The sequence below is a fragment of the Egretta garzetta genome, unplaced genomic scaffold, assembly GCF_000687185.1.
Source record: "Egretta garzetta isolate BGI_Z169 unplaced genomic scaffold, ASM68718v1 scaffold232, whole genome shotgun sequence".
NCBI classification, from domain to species: domain Eukaryota; kingdom Metazoa; phylum Chordata; class Aves; order Pelecaniformes; family Ardeidae; genus Egretta; species Egretta garzetta.
This window is the reverse complement of record NW_009258959.1, coordinates 118,162-132,159: the sequence shown is the minus strand read 5'-3', so window position 1 is coordinate 132,159 and position 13,998 is coordinate 118,162. Positions and strand designations below refer to the sequence as shown.

General features: G+C 47.5%; 1 protein-coding gene across 1 annotated transcript in view; it reads left to right on the top strand.

Annotated features, from left to right (window-relative positions):
- Positions 1-13,998, top strand: part of LOC104122451 (glycerophosphodiester phosphodiesterase domain-containing protein 5) — a 56,752-nt gene that overhangs the window by 10,743 nt on the left and 32,011 nt on the right. Inside the window, exons 4-6 of the mRNA XM_035890186.1 lie at positions 1,230-1,328; positions 3,184-3,277; positions 8,231-8,376. Coding sequence (XP_035746079.1) covers positions 1,230-1,328; positions 3,184-3,277; positions 8,231-8,376 — 339 coding nt within the window. The remainder of the gene's footprint in view (positions 1-1,229; positions 1,329-3,183; positions 3,278-8,230; positions 8,377-13,998) is intronic.

The window sequence follows — 13,998 nt, the reverse complement described above, 5'->3', positions numbered from 1 at the left end:
GCTCCTGAGGGACTGCACCCTGTGGAAATTATGGACCCATGCTGGAGCAGTTTGTGAAGAACTGTAGCCTGTGGGAAGGACTCAGTTGGAGAAGTTCGTGGAGGACTGTCTGCCGTGAGAGGGACCCCACGCATGAGCAGGGGAAGAGTCCTCTCCCAAGGAAGAAGCGGCAGAGACAACGTTCCTGTCCCCCTGTGCTGCTGGGGGGGAGTAGGTAGAGAAAATTGGGAGTGAAGTTGAGCCCAGGAAGAAGGGAGGGGTGTGAGGGGGAAGGTGTTTTAAGATTCAGCAGGTTTTATCCTCTCCTTCTCTGATTTTGATTGATAATAAATTAAATGAATTTCATCAAGTTGAGTCTGTTTTGCCCGTGATGGTAACTGGTGAATGATCTCTCCCTGTCCTTATCTCGACCCACGAGCCCTTTGATTTACTTTTCTCTCCTCTGTCCGGTTAAAGAGGGAAGTGATAGAGTGGCTTTGGTGGGCCCTTGGTGTCCAGCCAAGGTCAACCCACCACACACTGTCATCCAGAGCCTCCTCTCAAACTGCAATATCTGTTAGAACTGCTCTGTCAATGTGGCTTGGATGCTGTGACTGCACAGTTGTTGCCATTTCAGACCCAGGTGAGGTCACATCCATGCACAAAGATGTGCTGAACCATCTCAGATGATTGCTTAGTGATGAGGACCCAGAGCCCTGCTTGCACACATGTTCACCCTTTACTGAGAAGTGTGATGGTTGTTGTCTGTTGGGTGTCTTCAAGTTTTAGCCCTGAGCAGAAGCGTTGGAGAGTAAAGTTGAGCAAAGTTAACCAACCTCCCATAGCACTGGTGCATCACAGGCTGTTGCAGCAGGGCCAGGATAATCCAGGATCATCTCCTGAAGTTGCCTGGAAGAACCCAATCTGTATTTAAGCTGGTTTTGATCTAGTTTGTTGGTAGGGCAAATCACCTGCTCTTCCCATACCATTGGCCACTATGTGAAGACAGTGAGAGATCACCCATGAGATGTGCCCTCCTGGGACTATTTAGCCCAGTCTTGTACCTTCAGTGGTGGAAAGGGGAGGTTATGCTGGGACAGCACACAGGCCCAACCTCTTTCCTTGCGGGTCCTTAGGCTAGTTGTTTTAGGCCATTTATTATGTACAAAAGTTGTCTCCATATCCCAACCTGTAAAACTTCTACTATAATGATAGGCTCTGGTATGTAAATACTCTCATATTTGTTGCAGATTGGCCTGATGACAACCTTGATAACTACCGTGGTGACCATGTCATCGATAGCACAGCTTTGGGATGACGAGTGGGAGATGGTATTTATTTCACTGCAAGTAAGTTGTCTGCAGGGATGCTTCTCTGGGTTGGGAAAGGGGCCAGTGCAGCTACTAGTCATGGACTTTGTGTCTTCCTACTGTATGAAACCCTGTCTTGATGTTTTATCACTCCCAAAATTGAAATATTGGCAATGAGAAAATTTGCAGCAAAACTCCACTGGGGTCCTCAAGACCACCACATCACTTTGTCTCCACCTCCTGGGCTCTTTCCTTTAAACTCAAACCAGGGCTTGGCTGCAGAGTTAGAGGTGGAAAATACTGAGGCTGAGTGTGACTCAGAGTTGCCGGAAGGAGAGGGCAATTCCTTTGCTTAGTTTGGCTAGCAATGCTCAGGAGGTTGGTATCCAGGCCTGGAGCACCATGCTCTTCCCAGTCCGATGGGAGGAGCATTCTGGGTTTGTTTTTACATTGTGCATAAATTTATACGTATCTAAAAAAGAATGGGACTTCTGTGCTCTAGCCCTGTTTTAAGAAAAACTTGTGGTATGGGGTCCCTTCCAACCCCAAACATTCTGTGATTCTGTGATTCTGTGCTGCAGGGCTATGTAAGTGTTAGAGGAAAGTAGTCACAAACTGTTAATTTCTTGATAGACCGGCTCTCTGTTCCTTTTTTCCCCTCTCACTCAAAAAGGGGTCAAAAAATATTTTGCTCATGAAAGGCTTGAGAGGTTTTACTGGTGATGACTGCTGTATATTTGGGAATACGCAAACATACGCAAATACGGGGAGAGGGGGAAATAGCATTCACACAAGTGACTAACATTTCTGAGAAATGCTTCCCTTTTCTTGTTTTTTAAAAATTTAGGCAAGCTACTGAAGAACAAAAACATGACTCAGAGGATCCATCTCACTTTCTTCTGTAGTGATACACCAGGTTGATACATGGTCCAGAGTGTTCATAGAATCATAGAACATTTTGGGCTGGAAGGGACCTTTAAAGCTCATCCAGTCCAACCCCCCTGCCATGAGCAGGGACACCTCCAACTGGATCAGGTTCCCCAGAGCCCTGTCCAACCTGACCTGGAATGTGTCCAGGGATTGGGGCGTCTACCACTTCTCCAGGCTGAGCAACCCCAACTCTCCCAGCCTTTCCCCAACGCAGAGGAGTTCCAGCCCTCTGACCATTCCTGTGGCCTCCTCTGGCCCCGCTCCAGCAGGTCTCTGTCTGTCCTGCACTGGGGACCCCCAAGCTGGACGCAGGGCTCCGGGGGGGTCTCACCAGAGCAGAGCAGAGGGGCAGAATCCCCTCCCTCGCCCCGCTGGCCACACTGCTGGGGATGAAGCCCAGGGCACAGTTGCCTTTCTGGGCTGCCAGCGCACATGGCCAGCTCATGGCCAGCTTTTCATCCCCTGGTACCCTCAAGCCCTTTTCTGCAGGGCTGCTCTCAATCCCTTCATCCCCCATCCTGTATGGATACCGGGGGTTGCCCCACCCAGGTGCAGGACCCTGCACTTGACCGCCTTGAACCTCATGAGGTTCACTTGTGCCCACTTCTTGAGCTTGTCCACGTCCCTCTGGATGCCATCCCATCCCTCAGGTGTGTCAACCACACCACTCAGCTTGGTGTCATCTGCAAACTTGCTGAGGATGCACTTGATCACACTGTCTATGATGTCATTGATGAAGATATTAAATGGTACTGGTCCCAATACGTGTGAGTGCCAAAGGTAATGGTAGGGTTTTGAAGAAGAGATGACCAAAACAATGCAGGAGCCTGATGTAGGAATGGTATGAAATCCAACTGGATTTTTTTTTTGGACCTATGCACTATGGAGCCTGCAAGATCAATGAATCTGCAAGTTTCTGGGGTGTTTGTCATCACTTTTTCTTTCCTGTTCTTATGTCTTGCAGGCCACAGCCCCTTTCTTGCACATAGGAGCACTTGCAGCGGTCACGGCCCTGTCATGGTTGATAGCGGGGCAGTTTGCACGAACGGAGAAAGCCAGTGAGTACCACTCGTGTCCTTGTGTGGTGGTCAGGGGCTGGTGGGTGGCTGTTGGGGCGTTGGGTCCTCCCCTTGGGAACCACCTGGCAGGAGGCAGTGCTGGTTCCTTCCCTGGGCTCAGCAGCCTCCAGCTCAGCCATGCTGGGGAGATGGATGCTCTCCTAGAGTAACATGGCTGAAACTGGAGTGGGGGAACCTGGTCTGTGGATGCATCCAGATCCCCTGGCTGTTGCTTTGTGGTGGGAAGTGCACCAGGGTTGGAGGTGAAAGGGCTGGTTTCAGTGATGCAATGAATGAAAACCTCCAGCTTTCCATCAGTCTGCTTTAGAAAACATAAATGCACCCTCTGCAGCTAACTTGCAGTGTTCTTCTTTGGATCTTATAGGCCCTTCTCCCTTCCCCCATCTCCTTGGCTCTTGTTCACCCACATTTCTAGATGGATCTGGCTTTTGAAAGCCTCCATGATGGGCGCGTTGCTTGTGATGCAGTAGCACCCAGAGGGCTCAGTAGAGATCTGATCCCCCAGTGGTTAGATGCTTCCTTAAATGCATGTTGAGAACACTGTCCAAGGTCTAAGGGAGCAGAGTGGTGAAGGACATGCTGAACCCAGCTCTTCTTTGTGATGGTGCTGTTGGTGGAAGTAAACTTTTCTGGGCATCTTCCCTGTCCCATCTCGTTGCCAGAGCCTGAGCTGTTCCTCCAGGTTTTCTTGTGAACTAATTTGATCCTTCTGTGCCCTCAGAAGTGTTTTTCTTCAGGGCGTCCATGGATGTTCTCAGACATTTGTGCCAGCTCCAGAAAAATTATTTTCATTGGTATTTAACCTGAAGCAAAATACAAACCCTGTAAGGATTTGGCAACACTCGTGAAAGACTTCCAAGAAGTGGGAGTTAAGAATGAGGAAACGGTGTCTGAAGATGGGAAGATTTTGATATTCAGAGAGACCTTTCAAAGAAAGAATTGCTCTGCCTTAATTTTTAAACATGCCAATAAAGCCGTACCTGGTTCTTCTTAAATATGTCCTAGCATGTAATTAGGCTGCCAGTTGAGGGAGGATTTGTGGTTACGCCTGGAGCAGGCTGCATGTCTTCTGAATTCCTCATACTTTTTCTTTTGCAGCTGAGTTCCCTGAAAATGGCTTTTTTTTTGTTTGTTTTTAATAAGCCAGGAAGCTGCTTTCCTTCTCCTTTTCTGCTCCCGGGTTGGGGTTTTTGGTTTGTTTCTTTTTAAGGATAAACATTCATCTTTCATTTGATCTTCAAGTTATTTCAGGGTCATTTTACTTATGAAAGGTATCTCACCTGGAGGAGTTGACAGACTTTTTGGTACAGATTCGTTTGATCTGGTGGTGTTAAAAAAGGAAGAGAAGAACTGAAATCTCTGTGAGAACCTACAGTCGCTTCTAATGGGAAAATAAGATTTCACTCACTAATAATAATCCTTTGGAAATAACTGATGCAGCTGCAGTCATTGGTGCAACAGCCTGTTCTTGTCGGTTTTGAGGCATGTGACCATCTTCAGCAACTGGCTTTTTTACTGAGCGAATTTACACTTTTAAATTTTTTTTTCCTCCTATGCTACTTTTTCCAAACCTGGAGAATAGAAGATGACACCAAATTGAGTGGTGAGGTAGACACTCTGGAAGGGAGAGCCACCCTGCAGGAAGATCTGGAGACACTGGAGGAGTGGGCTAACAAGAACCTTATGAAGTTCAACATGGACAAGTGTAAGGTCTTGCACCTGGGAAAACACAATCCAGGAGTGCAGCACAGGCTGGAACCACCTGGCTGGGGAGCAGCTCTGTGGGAAGGGACCTGGGGGTCCTGGTGGCCAACAAGCTCCAGAGAGGCTGGAGGGGGTTCAGAGCAGGGCCACCAAGGTGATCCAAGGGCTGGGAAGCCTCTCTCAGCCATATGGGGATGGGCTGAGAGAGCTGGGTTTGTTCAGCCTGGAGCAAAGGAGGCTCAGAGGGGATCTCATCACCACGTACCAGTACCTAAGGGGTGGCTACAAAGAAGTTGGAGACACGCTTTTTACAAGGAGTCTCATGGAAAAGACGAGGGGGAATGGGTACAGGTTAATCCTGAGAAGATTCTGATTGGACATGAGAGGGAAATTTTTCCCCATGAGAAGAGTCCCCCATTGCAATAATCTCCCCAGAGGAGGGGTTGACTCTGCCACATTGGACACTTTCAAGCCTCAGCTGGACAGGGTGCTGGGCCATCTTGTCTGGACTGGACTCTTGCCTGGAACAGTTGGAGCAGATGATCCTTGAGGTCCCTTCCAACCTAGGATTCTATGAGAAGTTTCTTGAATAGCTACAGTGTTTTAAAAGGTAGTATTTTGTTTTCAAAGCTTACTTCTGAGGTCAGATAGAAAACATTGGACTCAAAGCAGCCCTGGAAGCCTTGAGTAGCAAACAGCAGTGTGAGAATCATGCTCTTCCAGGAGCCCAAACTGGGCTGGAGTGGTCACTAGGAGCAGGAGGAATGGAGAAGGAAGGCTTGCATCTGAATGTTGTCATTGGTGGTGCCATGTTGTAGAAAGTGAGAGATAAATCTGTCCTGTTTGCTTGAATTGGGTGGTCACCATGAGAACTTCCATACAGACCATCCAACCTCAAACTGAACAGTATGTACTTTGTATTTCATTTTGGGTCTTTTGTGTGTGGTCTCAGTTCCCACATGTGTATGGCTGGGTGAGGTCTTCAGCTCCATTTTAATGTGGTCTGTGAACCATGCTGCGACCAACTTTCCTTGTGGGTGCAGTCCAATGATAAAAATATTTGAAAGTCCATGCATGTCATGTGGTGCTTGCCTTTAGTCTGAATCTGAGCTGTTTAATCCCTAAACTCTGCAGTACCAGGAAGGAAGGGACCAGATTCTTTGCACAGCCTGAGACTTTGCTGACAATTAGGCTGATTTTTCAAAGCCTGGTAGGTGTGTGGTGTTCCTGGAGAGAGCAAGAATTGGGTCAGGATCATGTCCTGTGTCCGTCTAGAGGTTTTGGTGCTGGTGACGCACAGCTTCAGGACACCGTGCCTTTATGGTGCAGGACACCGCATGGACTCGCTTAGCGAGATGCCATTCAGTTCCTTGAATGCTCTGTGGGTGATGGACATCTCTTCCAGAGAGGAGGACAAATTATGTGGCAAAGTTACTAGTGTTACTTTCTGGATTGTAGGAACGTGTTTGACTGAGGCCATTAGATGCTGGAAGCACAAAGCAGTATATTTACGTGTGAAACCAGATCAGTTGTGGCCAAAACTAGAGCTGGGCTGTTCTGTCCTTCCCATAAAGAAAAAAAAAAGAAGCCTTCTCCATCTTGTGTCCATGGCAAATATTTGTTTTAAAGGGGTTTTTTGAAGGTTGTCCCTTGAGTTCCAAAGCCTTAATGAGTTTGAAGTATAAATAATAATAATAGTAATAAAGAAGTCTTATGCCTTAATATCTGCGGTTTCAAGTGACTCCAAATAGCTCAGGAGTTCAAAGGTGCCTGTTGTTCTTTATAAGGAATCCCTGTCTCTCGGGAACAAGGGGTGTTTCTGTTGCACTGTCAGCACCTTCAAAAGATTCCCAGATACTTTGGACTTTGTGAGAAATCACCAGTAGTTGGAGCCGGGCGGCTGAGGTGCGACATGGGAGGCAGGACTACTCATCTCCCCTGGGCTGCATCCCCAGCAGCGTGGCCAGCGGGGCGAGAGAGGGGATTCTGCCCCTCTGCTCAGCTCTGGTGAGACCCCCCCGGAGCCCTGCGTCCAGCTTGGGGGTCCCCAGCGCAGGACAGACAGGGACCTGTTGGAGTGGGGCCAGAGGAGGCCACAGGAATGGTCCGAGGGCTGGAACCCCTCTGTGATGGGGAAAGGCTGGGAGAGTTGGGGGTGTTCAGCCTGGAGAAGAGGAGGCTGCGGGCAGAGCTGAGTGTGGCCGGTCAGGGCTTCAAGGGGGCTGGTAAGAAAGGTGGGGATGGACTTTTTAGCAGGGCCAGCTGTGACAGGACAAGGGGTAATGGTTTTAAACTAAACCGGGGTGTGTTTAGACTGGATCTAAGGAAGAAATTCTTTCCAGTGAGGGTGGTGAAACCCTGGCAGGGGTTGGCCAGAGAGGGGGTGGAGGCCCCATCCCTGGGAACATTCCAGGCCAGGTTGGACGGGGCTGTGAGCAACCTGATGTGGTTCAAGGTGTCCCTGCTCCTGCAGGGGGGTTGGGCTGGGTGACCTCTAAAGGTCCCTTCCAACCCAAAACATTCTGTTATTCTATGATCTGGCCCCAGGTGCTGCAGCCAGCACCCTCTCCTGCATTTGCCGGTCCTGTAATATTGCTGCTTGCAGAGACCCCAGGGAGCGCAGCACCATCACAACCCAAGGATTTATTTAAACATTTCCAACTTAACCAGTAAAACATTATTGCAAATTAACTCAGTCCTGGCTGGCACAAATGTTAATGCAGAAGCAGTTAAAGTGGTGTTACCCTGGCTGAAATGGGTGGCGTTGGTGAACCACCAGCATAAACACAAGTGATGTAAACCCAAGTGATATTATATACACTGACATGGTGCCATGATTTATTTGTAGATATGTTTAACTTGTGATCTATTTCTGCTGACAGGCAGGGCAAAATTTGGTGCTGTCCCATCCAAAGGGATGGAAATTGGTGGTGTTTTGGGCTACATTACTGGGACTTTAAACAATTTGCTTAACTTTTTTTTTCCCATTACATAATGAAGTGAAAACCTCCCTCAGGATTTGATTAGCTCAGAGAATTTTTTTTAATTCTTTTTTTAAATAGAATATTTTTTTTCCTAAACACAGGGCTCTGCTGTTGTGATAGGGGCAATGGCTGTAGACCAGCCTCTCCTCTGGAGGAAGATGAAGGTATCTTGGCTTTGCTCCTGTGGTATGGGGAGGTCAGGACCAGCATTTTCACCAGCTCTTTCTCTCTCTTTCTGTCTCAGCTTCTCAGATGCTGATGTTCACTGCATACCTCGCAGTTGTAGTTGCACTTTACCTCGTCCCCCTCACCATCTCGTCCCCTTGCATAATGGAGAAGGCGGCGCTGGGACCAAAGCCAGCCATTATAGGTCACCGCGGAGCACCGATGGTGAGTAGTCGCACGTTATTCGCACCGTGTTGTCTGACTCTTCTGCCTGTGTAAAGGATGGTACTGGATTTGGTGGTCTCCAGGCTGTTCTCCAGAGAATACACATGACAAATATAACTTCAAGGCCCCCCTCCTGGCTAGAATTGCTGTGGTGGTAAGGCGGTACATAAACCCAGAGTCAAGTCATGCCTCAGATGTTCTGGATGCCTTACAAACAAAAGGGCAATCCTTGACTTGCTCAGGGTGGTTTGTGCCATTACATTTTTCTGGCTGCTAGTTCTGCTGTTTTTACTCTCCAGGCTTGGCCCTTCAGCTGCAGCTGTAGAAGTCTGTGATTTTATTTTTTTTTTTTAGAGCTTGAGGCTCAGTCTTCATGTCCTCAGCTCACAGCAAGATGCCTTGAGTATGTGGCAATCTGTAAAAAGGAACAAACAAACAAGCTGTGCTGACCCTACATGACTGCACGGTACTCTTGCGTTGCAGATCATCATGAGACTGGGTGAGGTGGTGAAATGTTCCTGTCATCTGCCTCTGGGTAGACCTTGGAATCATAATCATATAGTCCTTTCTTCTCCAAGGTTTCTGGACATATCCAGGCTAAAGATGGAGCATATTTGCTTGGGCACAGTCCTGGGCTTGGATAAAGCTGTCCTGTGGTGTTTGGTCATACTGGTCTGGGTCTCTGGTTTGGGTGCTTCTGTAACCTACATCTGTTGAACGGTTGCACCTTCATCTCTTTCTGCTGGTTGATTGACTTCAGACAGGGTAGCATACTGCAGTGTAGGAACTGGCCTTGTAAATGGTTGGTTGTTTTTTTTTTGCTTTTGGTTTTCTTTTAAGGCATCCAACTAACTTTTTTGCTGACATTCAAAGCAGAAAAAATATCTGTATGGGCAGTCACAAACTGTTTGGTAGGCTGGAGTGTGCTTGAGCTCCTCTCCAAATTCAAGAGCGTGCGCTAGGAGTTTGCTAGGTGAGATAAACGCCTGTCATGACGCAGAATTATTTTATTTTAGTTCTCTCTATTTTTAATGATGTCTTTCTTTAAGCAATTCCTTGAAATGCCAGCTTAATTTGCGTCACTCTTTTAACTATATTGCCTCTGTGGGTGGTGGAATGAAGTTCTAGGCATGATAAATGTTTTTCCCTGTCCCACTGAGTTTGTACCAACCATGAAGGCCAGAAGCAGACAAGTGAGAACCTGGGCTCTGCATGGCAGGAAATCGCAAAACCAGTTAGGAAATTTTCTTCCTGCAGGGTTTCCAGGCCTGTGTGCCCCCCATAGCCTTATAAAGAAATGAGATAGCAAAGTCCTTCTATCTTCCAGATAGTTTACATAAGCCTTATCTGGAGCAAGACTCCCAGCAGAGACTTGGCCCTTTGCTTTGCGTCATGTTCTTCCTTGGAGCCAGCAAACACTCCTTGCAGAATGTAATAAACCTATCTGGGAAGATGCTGCTTGCACATTAGGGTGCAGAGGGCTGCAAAGATCGATCAGGAGCAGTGGTGGAGGGACACTTAGTGCCGCGTGTGGAACTGTGGCCCAGGTGTTGTTCAGCATGCATCCCTCCCCTCCACCATTCCCTGGTACACAGAGCTCGTTGTCTGTTAGCAGCAGATGGTTTGCTCTGAAGCCCGCAAGAAGCAAGATCAGAGACTAGCAAGCCTTGTTTCAACCTCCAAGCAATAGTCTGCATGTCCCACGATGAATTGGCAGTAGGTTTATCCAACAGCTTTGCCTTTACTGTATGCGTCAGTGCCCTCTGACTGTGCCCTCGCATGGCAAAGCTGAGATGGGATAAAAAAGATGAGGAACAGAGCAAGGGGGTTAAAACTTCCTCTGTACTTCCACCTATGCCCAGCTTTTCGCTATATCAAATGCCACCTTGAGTTTGAAGAGCTCCACCTACAGTGCAAGTCCTCAGGTTGTACTAAGTCATATCTGCTTGGAAACTAATGATTCTAAAGCCTTGCCGGAAGGTGTTTCTGCTAATAGGGTCTTGTTTCATGGTGCTGCTTGCTATGCTTTTGCTGTTGAGCCCAACTGTATGTAGATTTAGTTTGAAGAAATGGCCAAGTGGAGCTGGAGAGGAGGAAACAGCTCAGAGAAGAGTCTGGAGATTGGGCTGTAGGACACAGACATCCTCCCTTGGGCAATGTCAAGATCAAAAGTCTGCAGAGCCTGGGAGTTTGGGACCTGAGGTGAAACTAGATCTAGTGGGACTAGATAAAAAGCAATGATAAAAAGCAATGCAATGTTTGCCTTCAAATCTCCTGAAGCAAGATAAATGTGATTTGCTATGCAGACAAATGTGCTCTCTGACAGAGCCGCGTAGCTGGTTGCTTTGCCTGTCTGGCAGGACCGGGTCCATAACATTGCATTTGCACGTCCAACGTTCTTATATTAGAAACACGCAAATACAACTGAGTGCTCTTCTGATGAAAGCCAGCAAAGGAGATCCATGGGATGGCTGAAGACGCCTGTTGTCCTGAAATAAAGGATTTGCTGGGGACATGGCAGATGGTATATGGGGCAAAAGATGGTGTAGGAAGGAAAGCTGTAGAAGTTGTGCACTTCCTAAGGGATACTGATCCATCAGTGCCTGCAGCCTGCTCCTCAGACAGGGGCAACGATCTTCCTTTGCGCTCCAGAGCCTGCTTTCCTCTGTGCATGCACACCCCCTGTCTCTCTTCTCTTGTCCCTGTAGGATTTTTAAGAGCAGCATTCATAGCATCTGTGTGAGTGTGACTCAACTGCTGTCCTTGTTCAGTGGAGGAAAAGTGAGGAACAGAGGCCATATGGCTCATATAATTTGTCTTGAAACACTGGAGGAGGGAAAAAGTCCTTGCATTTTAAGTAGCAAGAGAAAATCAGAAACCATCCTGACATCTGTACCTCAATGAAGTGTGTACAGGAGAGCTGCTGGTTCCACACTGGCTGTCCATTTGCCTGTGGTGGTAGTGCTCCTCCAAGCAACATCCCTTTGGTATCATCCTGTTCCCCCTGAGCTTTAATTCCCTGCTAGAAAGGCTCTTCTGCATGACTCCTTCTACCTTCCCTTGCCTAAATGTCATCTAGTCATGCCCACCTTTTGCTGTGCTAAATGTCCGTTCCCATCAGGGTGCTATCTGAAAACCCTTTCTCTTAGCAGGTGTTCAGTTAATCAGTCAGTTTCTTTTCAAAGGCTCTTTTAAAATGCATTATTCATCCTCCAGACCTGTTTCTGTCCTTCTGGACTCCCATCAGGAGAGCATCAGGGTTGCGGCAGCAATGTGCTGCGAGTTGAGGGCTCCAGCCCTCACTTGACATCTGTTGGCTTGAAAGGGTCTTGTCCTGATGGGTACAGGGATTGTCTGACACCTCAGAACACGAGATAATATTTTTGTTAGTATGATAAACTTTTCAGATGGTTTTATGAGCAGGTGCCTGTTGTCTTTCATCTTCCATCTTTTTTTATTCTTCTCACAGAAATCTAGTTGTATTTTGTCTTCAATGGCAATAGACTTGACTGTCTTCTCCCTGTGATGGTAAATATGCCGCTTATGCTGAGGATAAGGCAAAACAAGGGTAGAAGGTAAAGGCTGGGACCAAATCTGAGATGGAAATGAGGAACTTCATCCAGTAGGACAGCAACTTCTACTGCCATTTGCACATTTAAAGTCTTGTTCCACATGTCTTTCCTTGGATGGTGCTTCAGATTGAGGCAGTTTGTCTTTGCTTTTGGGATCTGAAGAAGGTGCTGTCCATAATGTTTGAATCCTTCTTGCTTTTAGGTGGCTAGTCCTAAATATATATTTCTTATAAAAATAATTAGGCTCATCGTGATGATCTTTGATCTCAAATTGTAGGTAAATCACCCAAAGGATTAATAGCAAGGACTTATCTGAGCAAGAGCTCCTTGGAAACCTTCATGAAGCCTGGAAGCTCACCTCCCATTACTGGGACCAAAAAGGTACTGGTTGGTCTAAAAACAATCAGGCTAAACCTGTGGAGACCATCCAAGCATGTCGAAAAAGGTACTGGTTGGTCTAAAAACAATCAGGCGGAGACCATCCTGTGGAGACCATCCAAGCATGTCAGAGGCAAGAAGAGCTCTTGATTTCAGAGCTGGAGGCTACAAATAGCATCGAAAGAAACACTTTTGGCAAACCACCCGTACAGCTGGTTTTTGGCGTGTCATAACAGCGCTGAGAAAGATGTGCCAAAACAGCTGTCTGCGTGCCATGAAGCATGCGGCGCTCATGCCGTCAAGCTTCTTCCTGCATGGCAGACGGTGTCCATCTCCTTGCTGAGTGCAGGCACCATGCCGGGAGGAACATTTTTTGACAGTGCTGACTATTGGCTTTGCACAACTCCAGAGTGGAAAAATACCCATTGCTGGGACAAAGTTCTTTGGTGAGCAGCCAATGGTTAATTACGCTTAGGATTTGCCTGTTGGGTTACTGCATGGGAATGCTTTGCCTCGACAGGGAGCATATCATGCTGTTTCCAGGAAAATTCCAGCAAATATGGCCTTGCACATGTGGAGGTTGTTGTTTTAGGTTATTTTTTGTGGAGGTGAAGCCTCCAATACACGTTGACATTCTCACAGAGATTCCGTCTTGTCATCTTGTGGTGCCAACTGTTGATAGAAACACTAATGAAGACTTCTGGTTGGGGTTGTGGCTTATTGGAGAGTTTTCAGTTAATGGAGAAGAAGTGGTGACATCTTTTCGTTGCTTTGTGGTTTTTGTGTTGTTGTTGGTTTTCAGGGCCTTTATTTAATCTTATTTTGGGTACCAAAACTTTGCCACCACCTATTTGGGATGGCTTTGGTTTTTTAAAGGCTCTGAAGTGCTTTGGTCTGTACTGCTTGTGCTGCTGTAATCAAAGACACATTTGGGTTGCTGTAGGTCTTATGCACACCCACCGATTGAAAATATGGCCAGTTAACCTGTCTGCTGGTCCCACGGTTAGTAACAAACAATCACAATTAGCGTCTTCTGTCAGACCTGGAGAGAAAGGTTTGTGTTCACTGAAATAAATCTACGGAAGGTTAGGTAGTCTTTCATTAAATCACGCTTCAGCTTGTTTTGTGTGCAGTAGAACAATAATGAGGTCTCATCTCCTGTACCTCATTATTAAATCCCTTATGAGTTTATGCTGTTGTCCAAGGCAATACTTTCTTTTTTCTCTTTCTGTTTTCATAGAATCATAGAATGGCTTGGGTTGGAAGGGACCCCTAGAGCCCACCCAGTCCAACCCCCCTGCAGGAGCAGGGACACCTTTAACCACATCAGGTTGCTCACAGCCCCGGCCAACCTGGCCCGGAATGTTCCCAGGGATGCGGCCTGCAGAGGGGCTCCAGCCCTCGGATCATTTTAGTAGCCCTCCTCTGGCCCCGCTCCAACAGGTCCATGTCCTCCTGGTGCTGAGGGCTCCAGAGCTGGACGCAGGGCTCCAGGGTAGGTCTCCCCAGAACAGAGCAGAGGGGCAGAATCCACTCTCTTGCCCTGCTGGCCATGCTTCTGATGCAGCCCAGGGTACGGTTGTTTTTGTGCTTTTTCACTTCCTTTCAGTCTAGCTGAGCTGTTTCCAGAAATGCTGGACGTGGATGCTCTCTAAGATACCTAGAATTCCTA